Raw genomic sequence first — 21227 nt, 5'->3', positions numbered from 1 at the left:
GGCAGGTGGAAGGCGCTGCTCAGGCTGGGCGCGAACGGCTCCCGCGGCGGCGGCGGCGGCGGCGGCGCGGGCTCGGGCCCCGCCAGGTGCGCCGCGCGGCTCGTGGTGCCCTGTGCGCGGGAGAGCAGAGAACACGCGCGCTTAGCCGGCGGGAAGCCCGCCCCCCGCGCCCCGGCGACGGAGCGAAACTCGCGCGCGCGGCAGGCCCGCCGAGCTGCCCTGCGCGCGGGGTCGGGACGCAGAGGCCCCGATCTTCTCGGGCAGCGTCTTTTCGGACACGAGGGACAACCGGCCGGCAAGGGCCGGCCGACAACGGGATGGGGATCGCGTCTGGCGAGCGGGGCACACTGTTCTGCTTACATATCTAAGATGTTTCTGGAATAGCAGAGGCATCGCATTAGGCGCAGATTTTCAAAGGCCACCCGGCGGGGCCACCGGGATGCACCTGAATGCAATCACGATCCGTTCGTGGTCAAACGAGAAATCGAGGCACTGAATCCCCCACCCCCACCGTCATTTCACTGGATACAGTTTCTGCCTCCAAAATGGGCTCAGTTGCATACTTATCTGGAGAACATCAAGAGCAAACATACTTCTCAGAGTTTATTCTGTTGCTATTGCCGTGTGGATTCTTCTTTGGGGACCAGAAAAGTTAGAAGGAGAGGAAACTATTAAGTCAAAAGAAGTACCCTTAGTCTTTCAGTAGTTTAAAAAAAAAGGGGGGGGGTATCTGGAGGAATCAGAGCCATTGCAAATGAAAGACTAAAAAAGCCTCCCTTTTCTAGATTTTAACGCTGGGAGACAAATCTTTCAGCATCTGTCTCTCTCTAGCTGTCTTTGAAGAGCCCCCTGCAGCTGTGTCTTCAAACTGAAAGCCAGTTGCCTCTCATTTATTTACAAGAACACAAAAGACAACAAGGGCTGGGGTGGAGCTGGAGAGACGGTTGGAGGGGAGAGCAGTTTCCTTGAATCTTGTCCAGAGACAAATTAGCATTCGAATGAAAACACTACATTGTCAACCACTTCTGGGCAGGAGGTCTGGGATCTTCCAGGCTTTCCCGGAGGAGCAGAAAGGTTTTTGAGAGCGGGCTGGTGTGAAAAGGGGGTAGGACTGTGCACAGAGAGAGAAGCTGGGTAAGGAAGATTTTGAAATTAGGGGGGGGAACTGGGTGGGAAGGAGGAAGTGGGTAAGGTGGAGGGAAGGGGGGGCGAGAGCCTGAACAGATGCCATCCATTAAAAGTTTCGATGCTGCCTCTCCACCCGTTTTGGAATGGCAATTGGCAAATAACAGGCTGGGCACTTCCATCCTCGTGTGTGTGCACGCATGCGCACACACACACACACACACACACACACACACACACACACAAACACCATTCCATTCCATTCCAAAATTTATCTGGTTGTCAGGTTCATGGGAAGATCCCAGAGACTAAACTGAGTAAAATCAAAATTCTCTATTAACGGCAGTGGGATGAGAGGAGACAGCAGTTGGTTGAGACACTGTGTGTGTACGATTGTGTGTGCATTTATATACGATGTATGTATTTTACATATCTGTGTAGATTTTAGATCAGTCCGCTGACAAAGATTCTCTCCTTGACCAAACTCTGGTGAGGCTCCTCTGAGCTCTTTTCTCTTTGTTCATTTTTAGCAAGAACCCTGCTGAGTCACTTTAGCCGGAAGCCCCCATGCTCCATGCCCGGCCACCCTGCAGATCGGACCTCCTTCCTCAGGCCCCACCACCTTTCAGGTGCCTTTTGAGCACCGGGCTTGCCTTCAGCAAGTACCTGTGAGGTGAATTTAAGTCAGAATCCCCTTCCCCCTAATGTTTCCTCTTTTCTGCCCTGTGACTCCACCCTGCTCCTTGGCCATAAATCCCACTTTTCCTTGTTGAATGGACTGAGCCTAGTTCATTACCAAGGTCTCTTTTCCTCTACTACAGTTGTTTTTCTTTTTTCCTGAATAAAATCTCTATTTACCACTTTCCTGCCCAGCTCTAGTTTTCCTTTAACATCACTGAGCAATTATTTTGAATTTAACAGGAGTGCAAGTAAAATGTAAAATAAACTCCATAACTTTGTTCAATAATGTGTCTCCAGCAACTGGAACAAGGCCTGATCCATAGCCCAGATATCACAGATATTTGCAGAAAAAAGGGATAGTTAATAAAGCTGGTCCCAAGACGCTGACACTGGGGGTGCGGAGGGGGGTTATATGTGGAGGATGGTGGAGAAGCTCTGTAAAACTGGTGCGTTCATCCTGAAGCCCAGAGATTCATCCCAGCAACATCCAGGGTCCTAAGGGTGCTGCTCACTTCCAATGTTGCTTCCATCCAGGTACAAGTTCTGAGCATGAAATTTATACAGGCTGGGCTTCTCAAACCTGGCTTCATATTATCATGGGCAAAGGAGATTTAAAAAAAAAAAAAATCTCTGTAAAAAATCTCCGTATCCATGCACTCAGAATCTCTGGAGGTGGGACTCAAGCATCAGGCTATTGGGGAGCTCTCTAGGTGACTCCAGTGTGCAAGCAAACAAGAGAACCAGTTATCCCAGAGCAGTGGTTTCCCAAGTGTGCCCTTGCCTGCGGTCAGAATCAGTATACCCTAACTGAATCAGAACTTCTGGGATAGGGGCCCAGGGAGCTGTTTTAACAAGTTCCAAAGGTGATTATGGTGCTCGCTAGAGTTTACAAGCCACAGATCTAGAAGAGATTCTGATTCAGGGGTCTGGAGTGAGCCTGTGAGCCTCAATTTCCAGCAGTCTCCCGGGGAAGACAGATGCTGCTGATGTGAGAACCACCATTAAGCTGCAGACAGGGACCTCCTTCCTTCACTTTTCTTCTGGAGCTCTCCTGGGGCCTGAGCTACATTCGTTTGTGCAGAACTCAGCTGACAAGTGGCAGAAAAGCCTACAACAGGAATTTTCTTCAACCCCTTCCCACAGGAGCACAAAGAGGAGAGAGAACCCCAGAGGCTCACAAGAGAGTTCCCTGCTTATAACAGAACAGATACTTTGAGTTATGTCTTGGATATGTAACATTAATAACCCTATGTGACATCAGCAATGCTATCACCAAGTGGCACAATTTTTAATAAATACTAAAGTATACAAATATAAATGAAAACAATGCTATGTAGAACTCTAGGATTTAAATGTTAGACTGATGTGGCTACCAGGAAAACCCTGAACACACTTTGCACACATTTAATTTTCCTTTTAATCCGTTGACACTTCTAGTCTCAGGAGTGCTGGCTGCTAAATATTACTGTCTCAAAAGATTCCTTAAATGGCCCCCGAGTCCGTAGAAGTTTTGAGAACTGGCCTATCACCTCCAGATATTTTGACAGGCTATAGCAGCCCATTCGACAATCTCTCTCTCTCTCTTTTTTTTAAGTTTATTTATTTATTTTGAGAGGGGGGAGGAGCAGAGAGAGAGCATCCCAAGCAGGCTCCACGCTGCCAGCGCGGAGCCTGACAGGGGGCTTGAACTCACGAACTGTGAGATCGTGGCCTGAGCTGAAATCAGTAACTGGACCCTTAACTGACTGAGCCACCCAGGTGCCCCATTCCAAAATCTTTTAAATTAGCGTAGGATCTTGGTGAAATTTGGCCATTTTTTTACATGAAAATAATTAAAACATTAAAAAAAAATTTTTATGTTTTTTAAGATTGGTATTGCTCACGTTGTTAATGTTCTGTATCAGCACTGTCCAATATGGTAGCCACTAGACACAGGAGTCTATTGGGTACTTAACATCGGCATTGGATTTTAACACATATTTAATTTTAATTAATTTGAATTCCAACAGGCAACTGTAGGTGGTGGCCTACCTCACTGGACTGACTATTGCGTATGTCCCTTTGCAGTTTTCAATAAATAACCCTTGGATGTTAGACTCCGTTCTGAAGGCTGTGGAGTAATCAGGGCCTAAGAATGATTCTTTGGCTACACAAAGAAATCTGTTTTTGAGCATCAATTAGACAAAAGCAGTAATGTTTTGGAAGCTTGTTTCCACTCTTGTGTTTATGTTTTGTTCCATTATATAATTTGTCTAGCAACTCTTAGCCAGTTAAGGATACAATATCTGTGCCTCAGATCTAGGCTTATTACTACCTAGGTCATTGGGTTAAAATAAGATAGGCAGATTTCAACACACATAGAATGAATGTTACCCACTTGACTGTCACAGAAGCTCAATTCCACCTTAAAAGTGTGTTAACACTATAAAACTGTGAAGCCAGTTTTAAAGGTAGCATTCCAAAACTTCACTTAAAACAAACAAACAAAGTAAAACCAGGGATGCCTGGGTGGCTCAGCTGGTTAAGCATCCGACTTCAGCTCAGGTCATGATCTCATGGTTGGCTGATAGCTCAGAGCCTGGAATCTGCTTTGGATTCTGTGTCTCCCCCTCTCTCTGCCCCTCCCCTGCTTGTGCTCTGTCTCTCTCAAAAATAAACAAACAAACAAAAAAATCCCGAACAACAATATCAACAAAAAATTAATGACTATGACACCTTCTTCCCTAAGGATATTTGGAAATGCAGTAGGAATTGATGTAACCTTCTTATTGATGATGAGACCCTTGGGATGATATAAAACTTTTTTTACATACTTGGGGCAGACTGTGCCCTAATACTGTCTTCTAAGACAGTCCTTTGGAGAAGGACGATTTCTGTCTGGGTCTTCATTTTCAGCTCTTGGGAACAGACTCCACCCAAAGGGTTACTTTGTTTTTCCTACCCCTCTGAAATAGGAGACCCACCCATGTGAAATTAACAAGGAAGTAGAACATTGCCAAATAGACACTCTGATTAAATAGTTTCCAATAGGCTGAGTTTGGTACACACTAAATGTCTTTCCTTTCTTGCTTCCCATTATGGAAATTCATCAAGAGAAAAGTGAAACATTATTCCAGTTCCCATGGCTACTTAAGTACATTATATCTCAAATTTAAAAAAAGTCGGGATTTGTTTTTTAATGACACATGAGCAATATATAAAATTTATGGAAGTTCTTATAGATTAAGTATTTCGTCTGCATAATAGTTTACATATAAGTTTCAGATGGGTCAGATTTAGCAAATACTGGTTGTGATTTATACATTTATGTTTGTGTGTGTTTGTGTGTATACACTTATACACCAAGGCCTCTTGTGTAATTGTGGAGTACCTTTATATCTACTTTATGAAAGTGTTTAAGGGGAGAATGGATTTTCAAAGTGTAGTAAAAAGAGTACTAAAATGGGAATTTAGGCAATGTATACATTATTCCCACCACCCATTAGCCAACAGTATTCAAGATCCATGCTTTAATTCATTCCCTAACTCAATAAACCATAAACTAGCACCTGCTATGTTCCACATACAAATGAGGACTTTGTTCTTGAAGGCCTCTCTGCGATCGTATTTTACCATGACATTATTGTGGAGACCTATCGTCATTTATACAGAATAATGCCAGGTTAACAATTATGACATCGTTCTTTTCGGGAAGCCTGAATCTCTGAAAATATGGCACTCTTGGACCAGAATGTGGCACTGGCCTCAACAGAGAGCAGAGTCACTTCCTCATCCTTTACATTTTATCTTGCATAAACAGGGTGAGGCTGGGCATGGGGGTGACGTGGGGTAGAAGTTCTCCAAACTTGGAAACTTATTTAATCCTCATTGTCTGGGGATCGGGCAGTGCCAGGAAAGCAAAACAAAACCCAGCCATGCTTCCAGCCAGTTAAAAAAGAAACTTGACAGCCTGGACTGTCTAAGGAATCTTGACTTCAAACCACAAGTAAGCAGTGTCACTGAGCAACACAACGTTCTATAAAGCAGGCCCATGATTTATGGGAAGTCCCCGTGAAGACGCATTCAGACCTGCCAAGTTTCCTGGAATTGTCAGCGAGACCCCTAACTCTGGGTCAGGAGGAGTATTTGCCCGGAAAGCTGGGCAGCCAGGCCGACACTGTCAGGAATGGGGAACAGGAGTCCTTGTTTCATGGCTTCCCAGAGGGAGCCGTCGATCAGCTGTCTGTTTTCCCCTCGGGCCACATTCATCACCTTCACTTTCCTGGGATTACCATCAGACTGGTGAACCTAATAATTCATGGTGCAGACAGTCTTGGTTGTGGTGACTACGGAGGTCCTGGGCAAAAATACTGGCATGCGAGGCGAAGCCGGTGAGCACGTTTCAAAGCAAGGGAGACACCACAGGGCCAGGGTGCCAAAGAACACACACACACAGAGACAACACTGACTCAGTGAGCAAGGGGTGGGCAGCCAGTTGAGGCAAATAAGAGAATAAAAGCAATGACTGAATAATATTTGTTTGATGAGTTAAGAAACTTGAATAGTGTTTAAATACTAAGTAAATAGGACATGGCTTTAAGAGGACATCTTTTAAAAATGTTTTATGTTTATTTATTTTTGAGAGAGAGAGAGAGAGAGAGAGTGAGAGAGAGAGAGAGAGCCAGGGAGGGGCTGACAGAGAGGGAGACAGAATCAGAAGTAGGCTCCAGGCTCCAAGCTGTCAGGACACAGCCCGATGCGGGTCTTGAACCCACAGACCGTGAGATCATGACCTGAGCCAAAGTTGGACACTTAACCGGCTGAGCCACCCAGGTGTCCCATAAGATGAAGTCTCTGAAGAAATACATTTCTAAACCATAACAATCTGGTAACACGATTTAGAAATATTAGCTACATGCTATTGATTAAAATATCTGAGAGCACGGAGAACTTTCCTAGAGTAAGTCTGCATGGGGCTTTAGGTCAGCACACTCAGGTGCTCAGGATGACAAGCCGTCGACCCTCACAACTTGGAAAAGAGAAGAAATCACACCTCCAGAAAGCAGTCGCATTGAGGTATTATCAGAAATGTTCCTACAGTACAAAATAATTAAAATGAATCGACATTCCCCAAAAGTTTTGTGCCCTTGAACTAACTTACTCCCTGGGATGAAATACATCTTCCTGAGCACTACTACCATTGCCCCCCGCCCCCCAATTTTGATAACCTCTCTTTTGAAATTAACTTTAGAAGGAATGTCACTCTTTAAAATAATCCCCAAGGTAGAAAAGTCTGGTGCTGTGACAAAGGTTTGATTTTGGAAATAGCCAAATAGAATCATGAAGACCTTTGTCCAGCAATTTCCTTGAGGAGCACTGGTTTTGGTAAAAACTAACAGGAAACATAAAGAGAGCTTCTGGTCACAGTTCACACTATCCCTGGAGTCATCACTGCTGGATGAGAACGGAAGCACAGGGTTTACCTGGCGGTGACCTTGTCCTAACAGCAAAAGGTGGTACCCAGAGCAAAGTAAACTTAGGTAATTGTAACAACCAAGGAGTTGGGAAGAAATTCCTTCTTCAGAGGAGGACAATTTAATTTAAAGGACCCTAAGAGCTATAATCTCTGAGATAATAATGGAGACCGCACTCACTGCTTTCTTTTTGCAGGAGGGTCTCAAAATTATGAGAGAAAGCGAGAGCGAGTGTGAGAGAAAGGGAGAGAGCACTGCTCTTGCAAATCATGTCTGTCACTCAAGTGAGAAGGAGGCACTAAGTGAGCCCTTTTCCAAGGTTTCCCAGACACTATAAAAACAGGGTGGTGCAGACTTTTGCATCCTGGGTGATGGATTTTCCTACCCTCTGACCTCCACTTAATAAAAGTATGATTAGGGCCATTATCAATAAATATTCAGACAAGTATTTCCTATGGCCATTAAAAGTCTCTATGAATGGAAAGAAAAGAGAGAAAAAGAAAACAGTGACTTACATAAATTTGTCTTAAAGAATATATAAGGAGGGCTTCTGGATAGCAACTTTTTCAAAAAAACTAAACGGGCCTTGGGAAAAATATACTACCAAGAAAAACGGTTTATTTCGGCAAGAGGTTCATTCAGTATTTACTTCAAGAAGCCACATCAAATGTTTACTTAGGAGAGGAAATGTTATAGTACAACACACACACACCCTCCCTGCAAGGAGAGATGTTTCACCTACTGAAGCGAGATTAAATATATTTATACTGGAAACAGAAAATGGAGGGGGAAGATTTTAAAGCAGCGCAATGAGGAAAGATTTCCAATAGGTGGTCATCTGAAAACTATCTTAAAAGAACCACTAGTTTGCCACAGACAAGTCAAGGAAAATAGACAAAATGGCATGATTTCTCCTCTAAATGCTATGCACTGTATATATGCTAAATGCATCCATGTAATTTTGTGTTTCCCAAGGTCATGGGTGACTTTTCTCTTCATCAATGTTACCAGACAACGACTTTGCTCATAATGAAGCAAATCGGAGTGATGTCACCCCAGTTGTCTGTATGACCCTTTTCATTCAGCGGTCAATAAATCGGTGTTTATTGGGGACTTGCTCCTCCTCTACATCACGTGGGTCTCTGTCCACTGAGCCACCATCCCCCGAGCTCTCCACCCCCTTGACCTTCACATCGTCCTGATGTGAGACTGCACCACCTGTAAGAGATGCTCCAAATTCTACAAACACCAGGGCGCTGGCCCAAGTGGGCAGATGGCATATTTATAATTACGATATAGCCTACATGAGCACTTTTAAGACATAAAAGTCGGTGCCACATTAAATAAGCGGCCCGCATCAAAAAGAAATGGCAACTTTGCTTCTGAGAAAGCTTACTGCTTTTCTAGGATAGATCCACTATTGCCCAGTTTTATTCCACCAAACCAGCATACGATTCTGACTTTCCTACAGCAAGCAGGCATTTTTCTAGAATTATAAATACACACCCACTTACATCAGTTCTGCGGAAGAACATGAGAGCGGTGTTAAAACCTTGAGGGTCCAATGCTACTCTGCTAGTGCCCCTTATACAGGGATATACTTTCTCTCTTGCACATTTTGTTTCTTTGAGGGAAGAAATGCTCGGCGAGACTACTTCATGTTTGCACATGGGGAGACACCGACATTTTTAGAGCGACTCCTCGATGCATTTCATATAATCCACAGGGAATCTGATGTGAGCGGAAGCAGACAAGCCTGGAGGAGATCCAGCTTGTCTATCAGCTCTCTACCCACAACCTCGGTGGTACGACTGCAAAGAGGGAGACTGGGGTTTGAGGAGCCTGATGGACACCTGGTGAACCCTGGGCCGGTCACTTGGGATATGGAGGTCAACTGTGTGTGGTTCCTACTCTGGCAGCAAAGGCAGTCTGATCGAAGAAACAGACTCTTGCGTGACTAACTACAGGCGTTATACGTGATACGGTAGAATGATGCTTTCAAGGCCTACGTCAGGCCATGCAGTGCCTCTGAGAGTAAAACACAAGGTCCTCACAATAACGGTCTGGGTTTCCAGCCCCTTTGAAAAGTCCTGCACCCGCTTTAGCTTCCCTGCTGCTCCATCAAGATGCCAGGCCACCTCATCCGGGAGCCATTCACCGTATTTGGTGTCCCCAAGACACCCCTACATACAGCTACCTCTCTCCCCATCTTCAGGTCTTTCCCAATCCTTACCTTCTGCACAAGGCCCCATATACCACACCCGGTCCCACACTTTGGATCCTGCTTATCCTGTTCTGCATCATTTCCTCCTCATAGAAATCATCGCTTTCTAACAAACTATGTAATGTACTTATTCCCTGTGTCGATATTCTGCGTTCTCATTGCTGCTGCTGGAATGTAGGTTCCTTGAGGGCGGGGATTGTGTCTATTTTCTTTCCTGCTCTCTCCCAAGCACACACAACAGCACACGGCTTACAACAGGCACACGAAGCGTCTCAGATGCATTAAAGAATAACCCACGGATGGGGAGACTGGGTGGCTCGGTAGGTTAAGCCTCTTTGGCTCAGGTCACGATCATCTCACGGTTTGTGGGTTCGAGCCCTGCATTGGGCTCTGTGCTGACACCTCCGAGCCTGAAGCCTGCTTTGGTATCTGTGTCTCCCTCTCTCTCTGCCCCTCCCCTGCTTGCACCCTCTCTCTCTCTCTCAAAAATAAATAAGCATTAAAAAAAAAAAAAAAAAAGAATAGCCCATAGATACACAAATGTAACTGGGGCACCTCAGGAGAGTTACATAAAGGACAAGGTTGACTTGGAGGAGGAAGGGACAGAGGGAGGGAGGGAGAGGTTATCTACACAGCCTGATTAGAGTCTGGGGCATGGAGACTGCAAGGTGGGGTAAAGAATAACCATAAATTGGCTCATGTTACTTCCCAGAAAGGCCCTGGGGGCTGATAGGTAGGGTCTTACCTTCTATGCCTCCCAGTCTCCTAAACTCAACCTAGTGTCTGAGGGGAAGGACTTTCAAGGATTGTAGTTAGGGCAACACCAGAGAATCAATATTCTATTGCACCTTTTGTGACTCATAGTTTTATCTGCAGACTGATACGATGGGGCAATGTAGGTGAGGCATGTATTGCCGGGGTCTGGTGTAGAGCGGGTGATGGTCACTCCACCAACATTTATTCTGCTGAATAAGTCAGAGTTGTTTCTTTTTAATTGAAATTAGAATCTTTGAACACACATGATACTCCTTTGACATTGCATGGTGACATGATTTATGAGCCAGACACAAAACCATTTGCTTTACTTTAGAATTACACATATTTTTTAAGACCCACACACACACACACACACAAAAAACAAAACAAAAAAAAAAAGAAATGTTTTTGTGTTGATTGATTATTGACCTTATTAACTTGGTCTGGCATCTGTTGGCAATAATTTGAATTTCCCTAGCCCCGTTGGCACTTTCAAACTGCAAGGTATTCTAAAAATTAATCCAGCCTTGAAGACATGAGCTTTCGCACCAGTCAGAATATTGAAAAGAATGTGTCACTGGGCTCTGAAAAACCACTGGAATAGAGGGATTCTCGAGATAATCTAAACAAAAGGGATGCTATTGGAATGGGAAATGGTGCCCCTACTTTCTAGGTATAATGCTAAAGCCAACTAAAAATACTGTTTACTTGTTCAACGCTTCTCTGACATTATTTTGAAGTCAGAGGTCCTATTGGGTATTCAATAAAACATGACTTTCCTACTGCAGCACAGAAAAGCTAAAAGTAACTCATGGTACCAAGATCTACCACTTAGTAAAATAAATAAGATTTAGGTGTTTGCCAACAGCCTCAATCCTGTTAATCAAGTGGATTAGAACAACCCCCTGCTTTGAATGTTCAGACTTTCCATCCACCCACCTGCCAGAGTAAATGAGTATGCCAGTCACTTTTGGCTCAAACTTAAGTTATCACTTTGAACATGCACATTTATAGACGTCTTCAAACTATAACTCTGATGACTTCAAATACATAGCTTTGATATCTTTATAACTTTGTTACATTTTCTGATTAAATTTTAAAGCAGACTTTTAACGTGAGGCCCAGTCCTGTCATTCTGAGTTTCCACTGTTATACTCCCATGTTAAGTACCGAATGAAAAAATTAGCTCCAAACAGAACTTCTATAACACGGAAGTAGATAAACCGCCATACTGCTTGTCCACATTTATAGACCTCTGACTAGATCCAAGCTGTTGACATGGTCAATAATAAAAGGAAACCTATGAAACAGTGCTGGAATCACTAGGCTTCAACTCAGTCCAGATTTTGTGCCCTGTTTTACCACTGCTTCCTTAAAATGGTGTGTGACAACGTCTCTAAATGTGATGAGCTTGAATTTTCCCGTCTTTAAAGTGTAGATACTAATACAGCCCCGTGGTGGGCATGAAATAAGATGATGCACGTAAAACAGATTACTTCTGCATGCTTAATAAATGGTAGCTACTGGGGCGCCTGGGTGGCTCAGTCGGTTAAGCGACCGACTTCAGCTCAGGTCATGATCTCACAGTCCATGAGTTCAAGCCCCGCGTCAGGCTCTGTGCTGACAGCTCAGAGCTTGGAGCCTGCTTCCGATTCTGTGTCTCCCTCTCTCTCTGACCCTCCCTCATTCATGCTCTGTCTCTCTCTGTCTCAAAAATAAATAAACATTAAAAAAAAATTTTAAAAAATGGTAGCTATTAATTTTATAAGAAAGCTTTGCTTTAACAGCTAGTCATTATACAGCTATGTGTGAATTGAACTTAGAAGATGCTCACAGATGAGTTGAGAAGTTAACTGATTTTTCATTTTCTATTGACATTTCTATTTTCCATGATGCTCAGCTATGGTAATACAGATTTAAAAAAAGAAACTGATTCAGTGTTTCAGCTCAAATTACAGAGGTCTTAGGTATTTATGAAAAAAAAAAAAGCCAAACAGGAGTAATATGAGTTCAAGATATTTTTTTAAAAAGACAGAACTTTATTGTTTTACTACCTGTGTGTCTTAGAAGTTCTAGGAGGCTGGTAAAAGCTAAATTCATAACCTTCGCAGGTTAATTTGAGTATAAAATATTCCTCATTTCTGAATGTGGCCTCTTGGACCTAGAAGTATAGTCAGATACAAGGATAATAGAGGGTGTGTAATACAGTTGCTTGCTTCCAAAGAATTCAAAATTGAGTGCATTCTACCACAATCACTGTATCATGGTCAAAGAGAAGACAGATGAGAAGGAGAAAAATAGTTCCTTTCAAGAATGGGATGCTTTTGAGAAAAAAAAAAATCTACATCTACATAGTGAAATCACAGCTTCCATTTTATCTTTTAATAAAATAAAATTAGATTAAAAAAAATCTAACAATATTTCCTATGCTGACAACACCCAGTGTTTCAAACATCACATAATGAATGTTCTTAGGTAATGAAAAACTACGCAGTATTATGTATATGTGATAAATGCATGTGTGTATGATTTTTTTCTAATAAATTAAAAACCATTTTTAGATAGTCCCTAGCATATCCTTGCATCTTTCTTTCAGGGAAATAGAACAGACCAGTACATTTAAAGAACAGTGATCTTGGGGTGTCTGGGTGGCTCAGTGGGTTAAGGGTCTGACCTCGGCTGAGGTCATGATCTCACGGTCTGTGAGTTTGAGTCCCGTGTTGGGCTCTGTGCTGGCAGCTCAGAGCCTGGAGCCTACTTCAGATTCTGTCTCTCTCTCTCTCTCTCTCTCTCTCTCTCTCTCTCTGCTCCTTCCCCGCTCACGTTCTCACTCTCTCAAAAATAAATAAACATTAAAAAAAATCAAGCACCGCAAGGGTCACACACTGCACCACAACAGGGGAGCCGGCCAATCTTCTCAGTGGAATGTTTTATTTACCCCTCCCTTTTATTCACATACCCTGTGCTTGGCATCCCCAAGAAGGTAAAAGTCACAAAGCCACTGACGGACAAGGGTGTTGCCTGCAGGAGGTAATCGTATTTTTAACATATTGCCAGGGCAATAATTTAATAATTGAAATGCACTGAGACTTTTCAGTTCATGCTTCTCTGTGTCCATGTCACTGAAAATCAGCATCTCCGGTGACTATACCATATGCCATTCTGGCTCGCCTTACCTCCTACCTGTCTGCAGACATTTCCAGAGGGCCACCGGGATGGCTAGGGGCTGCTGATAAAAGAGGAAAATGGCCCTGCCCTCAGGTTGCTTTCAGTTTTTAGGTGGAAAGATCCACAGATGTGTAGTAACGATAAACTGATAACAGAGATGGATGGGTTTGGTCGGTGGAAGCCCCCAGATGGGCAGTGCAGCTGGGGAACTGTTCCTGGCGGAGGTAATGGGGTACGGAGGTCCCGAGCGTTAGTGCAGAAAGGATGAAATGAAGCTCATCAGCTTAAAGGGCTACTTTGAAGGTGGCCGGTTCTTCATTCCAGGACCAAACATGCAGAGATTACAGTAAGTTTAAAGTCGCTGAAGAGAAGAGAGCCCTCCAATCAATACATTAATTCTGGTGGGCTGACCAACTAAAGCCTGCACCCCCAAATTAACATGTAAATAACGCTTACATCTCGCGTGAAAAACAAATTCAGGTGAGGAGCTAGTTCTCTTTACCAAGAGCTGATCTCAACTGCACCTGATGAATTTGTGCTGTGAAACGACAGGAGAAAGTGCGCGGCTTTAAAGAAACAATTATAGGCACATTTCAAAATCAAACCTGACAACGTGTAACCACTCCTAAACTAATCACAGTTATCTACAGAAGAGTTCGGTGTACTTGATTATGCATTAATACTATGTTCCTTGATACGATTATGCCCAAGGAATAATTTCGTGCTTTTTTTTTTTTTTTTTTTTGTGAGAAAAAATTGGTTCCAGGTGCACTCACAAACTCGGAGTGTCTGTCATATTTATATCCCATATAGACACAGAAATAGTAACGAGGCACACATTCACATAGATGAGCCTGTACAAAGCAGACAGCAGGAGTGATCCACAGACATTCCTCAAGAAAATATCTACAATTCGGTGTTACTTGAGAATGGTATTTGATCATTCATTTCCTTCACTCACAGCCCTGAAGGCATCTTTCCTAACTTTCCCAAGTTACCGGGCATGCCTGAAGAGGGGAGGAGGGAACGCGGTGGCCAGCTCGCAGCCCTGCTCCCCACCTGCTCCCGTGGAACCCCCATTCCCACACGTACCTGGCTGAAGCCGTGGGCCGCACCTCGGGCTTGCGCGCCTCGGGCAGGGAGCTGCGAAGGGGCCGTGTCACCCAGGGCCAGGGTCTGGTTGCTATGGTAGCTGGCCGGATACTGGAAGGACCCTTCAGGTTTGGAATTGAGCTGAAGTGCACTCTGGGAGAGCAGGCTGGGCCCTGCATTGAAAGTCATTTAGAGCAGTAAGTGACAGCCTCAGTGAAGCAGAAATGACATGTATTATTTATTGAGAGTAGCCTAGAATTATCACACGCGCATGATTCCAGCCATCTATGCTTTGAATTCTGAGAACTAAAATGACCATATAATTTGACTCCAGCTCTTAAATGAGATTTTTCTTTTTTGGCGGTTTAAAAGTTCTCAAAAGAGTAGAGTTTTTTCAAGTGATCTCATCCTGACCTACATAGAGACATTTCTTATGAGACAAATTAGTTAATCAAGGAGTTATTTTTGGATTACACAATATCAGAAACATTTGAAATAATTTAAAAGTCTACCTTTTGGCTCATGTTAATTGTGTTAATATAATTCTATCTCCTACTTAATTATCAGGATGCTGAAGTGCTCGAAACCTTCCAAGCAGTGGCAAATTGCGCTGTATAAATAGTGATGTAATACCTCAATGCCTGAAGGGTAGACAGTGTTTAAAATATTAATAGGTCTTCAAACAATGCAGAATTCACCCTGATCTCACAGAATAAGCAGCCACTGGCTGGTTATCTTTGCCATCGCAGCCGTGTGCAGAACAATGAGAAGATACAGTGCTCAAATTGGTGTTGCTAATGTGGCTGATATTACAAGTGATGGAGATATGAGACTCAGTTCCTGGCCGTCCTATTTAATTATACTTTGTATGAGAAACTGCGTTTTATTGTATTCCTTTCTATTTCAATGGGCTCCTTGTGAGAGTTTGCCCACTTTCTCTTTAAGCAAATGTCTTTAATCGAATGTTTTCCCGACTCGTCTTGGGGGTTAAAAGAGCCCAAGCACACTTGTGCGTGTCTGAGAGGGGCTTGGGGTGAGGAGGGGGAGTTGGGTGGGAAGGACTTGGCAATGCAAGCTTTCTCATGCTATCTGAACCACAGCACAAAGTCTCTCCCTCTTTTGATAGAGCATAATTATATACACACAGACTACACTGTAATCATCATCCATCCTTAATCGCCCTCTTTGGCTATTTTAGACAATAGTATCATTCCTGATAAATGTGGGCAGATTTCAAGTTCCCCACTTCTTTCTTTTCAAGAATATAACATGGCTTCATGTTTCGAATGAAACCACAGATTTGACCTGCGATAGTATAAAAGTGATGTATATTTCTCCAAAAGCATCAGTTCCTATAATGTTTGCCATTTAAGAACTTCTTCCGCCTTCCTTCCCTCTAATTCTTTGGTGAGAACTCTAAACAATGCAAATATACCTTCTCATCATTGGATATTGAATAATAAGCCAATTCACGGACACAGGTAAGACTGGGTATTTTGAAATCTGGAAAAAAGTCAAGCAAGGATATAAAAATGCTCCCATCCAGTCCCAATTTCATCATGAAGGGCATAACAAAAGTACAATCGTAATCCTTTTTCTTGTAATTTAGAAAATAGAGTCCCAAGCAAACAGTATATACCAGATGGTGAAGATTGCAATAGCCTGCAAAAAAATCGTTTAATCCATACTGATGGTATTATAGGCCTAATCACCAGAAATACGATGTGTCTATGGGGAGTGCAGTCAGAGTTTCATTGTGGATGCCAGGAACATACTGTCCCCACTGCTGCTGTGGCAACTTCAAGGAGCCGACAGAGTCAAGAGGCCCAGGTGAGGGGCAGACTGAGATACGAAAGAACCCTCGGAAGCAAGAAGAGCCAGGGTGATGGGGGCAGAGGCAGATGGGACTAAATGCAAGGAGAAGGAAGAAGAGGGAGGCATGGTGGGGAGGGGGACAGTTACAAACCGTAGCCAAAGGTGCTCCCCTTGGTCGCTACCCTACTGCAGATCACAGCTCAGCGGAGGAGAGTGAGCCACCTTGAGAGAGGGAAGGCCCTTTAAGATCAGTGGTCACCATTCTACTTGCCACTGGGGGGCTTCCCACAGAGACCTCCCCTGGTTACTTCTCTCTGCCCCGAGGTAATGGCTTGTCCTGGCCATGCCCCCTCCCCCATGACAGTGCATCTCCGGGGCAGTGAAAGTTGAAACACCACAGTGCCCAGACCTTTGGAAACTTCAGTAAAAGTGAAACAAAACAAAATAAAATCTTTAATTTCATGTACACAGTGAAACAATCGATAAAGCAAGAGAACTGTGAGTCCCGGTTATTTGCCTTTGAGGGAGACTGAATGACTTTGCTCTGATGAACTTTCTTGCCTATGAAGTTAGCAAGTGAAACAATTCTGTCAATTCTGAAGAGATTCATAAAATCATCACCAGAAACCTACAAACGCCTTCCAGGCAGGATATTAAAGGTAGCAATTTAAAGTCCCTTTGCAAAGAAATTTCAATTAAAAATGTGATTTATGTGCTCCTGAAATACATATCACGTAATAATCAGATCTGCTCATCTTTTATAGAATCAGTGTTGTATTTGATCAATACTCAACGAAAACAAACCGAGATTCTCCATCTCACGACTTTGTTCACACATCTCAAGCATGAAACCTAGATGCACTCTGACAAAGGTAATTGCAACAATGAGCAATGTATCATAATATTACAGCACTGACATATCACCTGGCAAGGACGAAACAGGACAAGAGCTGAAACACTGTGTGCCTTTTAGAATGATTTTCCATTGCTCACTAGGTTTCAAATGAACAGCATTTATTCATTCTAATTTTAAACAGCAAAGTTGTATGAGAAGATGAAAAAGGTTAAAATTATAGGATAATCCTTAATTACTTTATAATGGAAGTAAAATTTACATATAACTAACTATTGATTTGCTTATTAACATTACTGTGCATTGAGGTAGAAAATACAAAATTTCCAGGGATTTCGAAAGCATTCATGGTTCTGGATTTTAAATTATGATTTGTTTTTTTTCTACAGAACTTTTTCCTTCATCAAGTCTTGCCTAGAGGCTCAGGCTAGAGGTAGTATTAGACCACAGTCCTGAGGATATGAAGCATTCTGCTGGGGGATAAGGACCATGTGAGAGGATTTCTTAGGGTGGGGGGTGGGGAGAGACTGGGCTTTAAAATTCCACCTAGGGAAATGGAATGTTGCCTTTAGGGCAATTAACTCTTCCAGAAGAAACCAAAACTATGAGCAACAGCGGATCTCCAAGTCTTAGTAGGTCACAGAAAGCAACAGCTACCCTCTGGTATGGGAAGCATATTTCCAGGGCATTGACTGTGACTTCTTTGACCATTCTGGACCTTCCCCAGGGTGGAATAGTCCTCAAAGCTGAGCCCAGGGGTCTGCTCAATATGACTCAGTTCTGGGGGACTGGGAAGAGGAGGTGAAACGATGACCTGGTAAATAGTTAAAATTCAAGATTATATGCGTCCTTGATCTGATCAAGACACAATAATCCAACTGGACACAGGGGAGAAATTCCAAGGGAACTGCAGAATAGAGGGACATAAAACCTTCCATTGAACCTAGAAAGGTACCTGAAGCAATGAATCTTGAGTATAATACCAGTATCTCAATAATATCTCTGTGTGCTTTCACATACATGAATTGACTAGAGACCACATAGCAATCTGTGAAAACAACCGTCCTTGAATCTTTTTGATTATTCTCAGAAACGCAAACAGAGGTGTGGAGAGGCTGAAGGGTTGGTCAGCCAGTGTCATGCCCGTGGTAAAACGAAGATGGGACTCAGATCCTCATCTTCTATCCCCAAGTCTAGGGGTAGGTGCTGTTTAGTATCCAAGCAGTATTAAGTCCTATACACAAACTGATACTTTAAGGTTGAAAAATTCTTCCCTAAAGAGAAGCCAATTTGTTTGCAGGAGAAAGCTCTTTGCCTCGGACTGTGGTACGCCCCCAAAGAACCTCTCCTTCGAGACTCCGGTATTGGCTGGGGAAGCTTGCTATGCACCGTCAGTGGGGCAGAGATCAGCCTAGGCAGGTAGAAAGCTTGAAAGGCTAATTTTGTGCATAAAAATTCAGACTCACAGGTCGTATTAGCACATATACTGTAATATATAGTCTGCTTTTTCCTAACTGAGCTAGAAATTCTAGAGTTTTCATGATTATATGCACTTATTCTGCACAGGTTTAAAGAGACTTCTGGAATTGTTCATTCTTGCCTTCTGTAGCTAAATATCGATCTCAGAAAACAGTAACCCTTAATTCAGCTACATACTTTGCAATAACACAGAAAAGGCCAGAGACCTGCAGTGCGTTTTTCCTAAGTCATTATGTAGGTCACAGTCATGCCAATGGGGTGGGTTGAATAGAATCCAGAACTAGGACTCAGTAGACCTCCATGTTTATAAAAGCAGAGATGATGAGGATACTGATGTGTCAGTAATAGAAGCTAACCTTCACTGAGTACTTTCTAGGTTCTGGGGACCGTCCAGAAGAGCTGACATCGCTTAGCTCACCGAATCTTCACAAGGAGCCAGTGGGAAGGCACCTCCAACCATCCCGTTTGTGTCAACAGGACTGAGAGGGGCACTAACTGAGGACACCCAGGGCTGCCTGCAGGTGAGGCATCTGGCTTCAGAGCGTGTGTTCTTAACCACACTCCATCACTGTGTCTCTACAAATGTTAATCTTGGCAGATTTGAGCACCTAAGGAGACAATGGATGGAAAAATGTTCGCAAAAGCATAAACTCCTTTACGGATGTCCGTTTTTAGTTAGTCATTAGATCTAATCGCATAGCCACGTGGTCTGATAATAACAAAACCTTGATTGGGATTTGTTTGTCCCGAAAACCTTATTCTAGTACTATCCCAGGTATCACTTAATGTTTCCCTTCAACACCTCGTGAGCTTTCATTTTACAAATGAGACATTCAAGGCATAGATCATTAAAGTGGCCTGCTTAAAATTGAAAACAAACCCAAACAACACCTAGTCGTCAGAGCCAAGAGATGAGAAAGCAAAGGTTCTCTCTGTCCCCTCAGCTTAAAATTCATTTCTCTGTCAATATCAAAACTCATCCTTAAAGTGATGTTTAAATGTCACCTCCTCCTTGCAGCCTGCCTTGATGCCTGATGGCTCAGAGAGAATTCATCCTACCCCCACCGGGTTGCTTTAACCCTCTGAGCAGCCCAGACTCTTGAGAAATTTTAAGCATTTGACAGGGAGATTTGTACAGTATCACACAGCAATGGGTTCTCCAGACGGAGGGTAATAGGATGGAAGCAGAATTCTGAGCTTTCTTTTTTTTAAGTTTAGTTATGTATTTTGAGAGAGAGAGAGAGAGAGATAGCATGAGCAGGGGAGGGGCGGAGAGAGGGAGAGAGAGGATCCCAAGCAGGCCCCACGTTGTCAGCACACAGTCTAGAGCAGGGCTCAGTCCCGTGAACTGCAAGATCATGAAATGAGCCGAAACCAAGAGGTGCACGCTTCATGGACTGAGCCACTCAGGCGCCCCAGAATTCTGAACATTTACAATGAAGGCAGCAGGACACTGCTTAGATACTGGAGAGACTAGGACCGGGAATTTCCTGCAGTGTAGAGAAAGAAAACCCGCTGTAATTGAGGAAGGGAGAGAGAGGTGCACAGCTGGGAGACATTTTAAAAGAAAAGCTCACGGGGACTTAGTGACGAAGAGGGCAGGAGTGAAGCCGAGACAAAATGACTCCACCGTGTAGCTGACTTCGAGCACTGCAGTGGGAGCCCGGGAGGTTCGCACAGTGCAGAGTAAGTCTTTCCAGAAAAGCGAGCAGACAGTAATGCACTGGTGTAATCATGCACGTACCTTGAGCACCTGTCCCACAATACAACACACGCTCACAGGTGAGGGCGGGAAAGCCGAAACTCCCAACGATGTGGCATTCCCAAGCAGAGAAACTAGTGGGTGTGTTTTACGGAAGGATGGGCTTAATTTTTAAATTACAGAGCAGAAGGAGATGGTGAGGATTTATGTAGTTAGAAAGGGACTCTGAGCTTGATTTTAGTACCGGCTCAAATATAACCTGGCAATTTCCAAGATCAAAGTTTGATTGCACGTGGGTGAGACTTGAGGACAGAGACGGAGCTACCAAAGTCATCAATAGTGGAAGTTGAAGCCACAAGAATGACAGTTTCTGGGAGCGCCTGGGTGGCCCACTCGGTTAGGCATCTGACTCTTGATTTCAGCTCAGGTCGTGATCTCATCGTTCCTGAGATCGAGCCCCATGGTGGGCCCTGTGCTGACAGCATGGAGTCTACTTGGGATTCTCTCTCTCTCTCTCTCTCTGCCCCTTCTCTGCTCACTCTCGCTCTCTCTCTCTCAAAATAAATAAATACACTTAGGGGGAAAAAAAGATAAGGTTTCTAAGGGATGATTATCAATTTAACTCCAAAGGGTCATTTTTACCATTAAAAACAAAGCGTTACTAACAAGAATGCACTAAAATAAACCATTAGAATTAGGCAATGCCTCAGACAGGCACTCCATGAATGTTCTGTTGAGGCTGTTAATTCAGGATTATCAAAGGAATAATAAATACGCAAACTGAGACAGACCCTTTCAGGACTGGACACCTGACTTTGGCAGCTTTGTTTAGATTTACGTTTGTCAGGAAGTTTAGAAACATTTATTCTTAGGCTAAAT

At 43.5% G+C, this 21227-nt stretch overlaps 1 protein-coding gene across 1 annotated transcript in view; it reads right to left on the bottom strand.

Moving 5' to 3' along the window:
• Positions 1-21227, bottom strand: part of CTNND2 (catenin delta 2) — a 938499-nt gene that overhangs the window by 396710 nt on the left and 520562 nt on the right. Inside the window, exons 6-7 of the mRNA XM_049648272.1 lie at positions 14500-14672; positions 1-110 (exon numbers count right to left, since the gene is read on the bottom strand). Of these exons, the coding sequence (XP_049504229.1) occupies positions 1-110; positions 14500-14672 (283 nt within the window). The remainder of the gene's footprint in view (positions 111-14499; positions 14673-21227) is intronic.

Source organism: Panthera uncia, assembly GCF_023721935.1.
Source record: "Panthera uncia isolate 11264 chromosome A1 unlocalized genomic scaffold, Puncia_PCG_1.0 HiC_scaffold_17, whole genome shotgun sequence".
Taxonomy (NCBI): Eukaryota; Metazoa; Chordata; class Mammalia; order Carnivora; family Felidae; genus Panthera; species Panthera uncia.
Note: the sequence above shows the minus strand (reverse complement) of the source record. Positions and strands in the feature narration are given on the sequence as shown.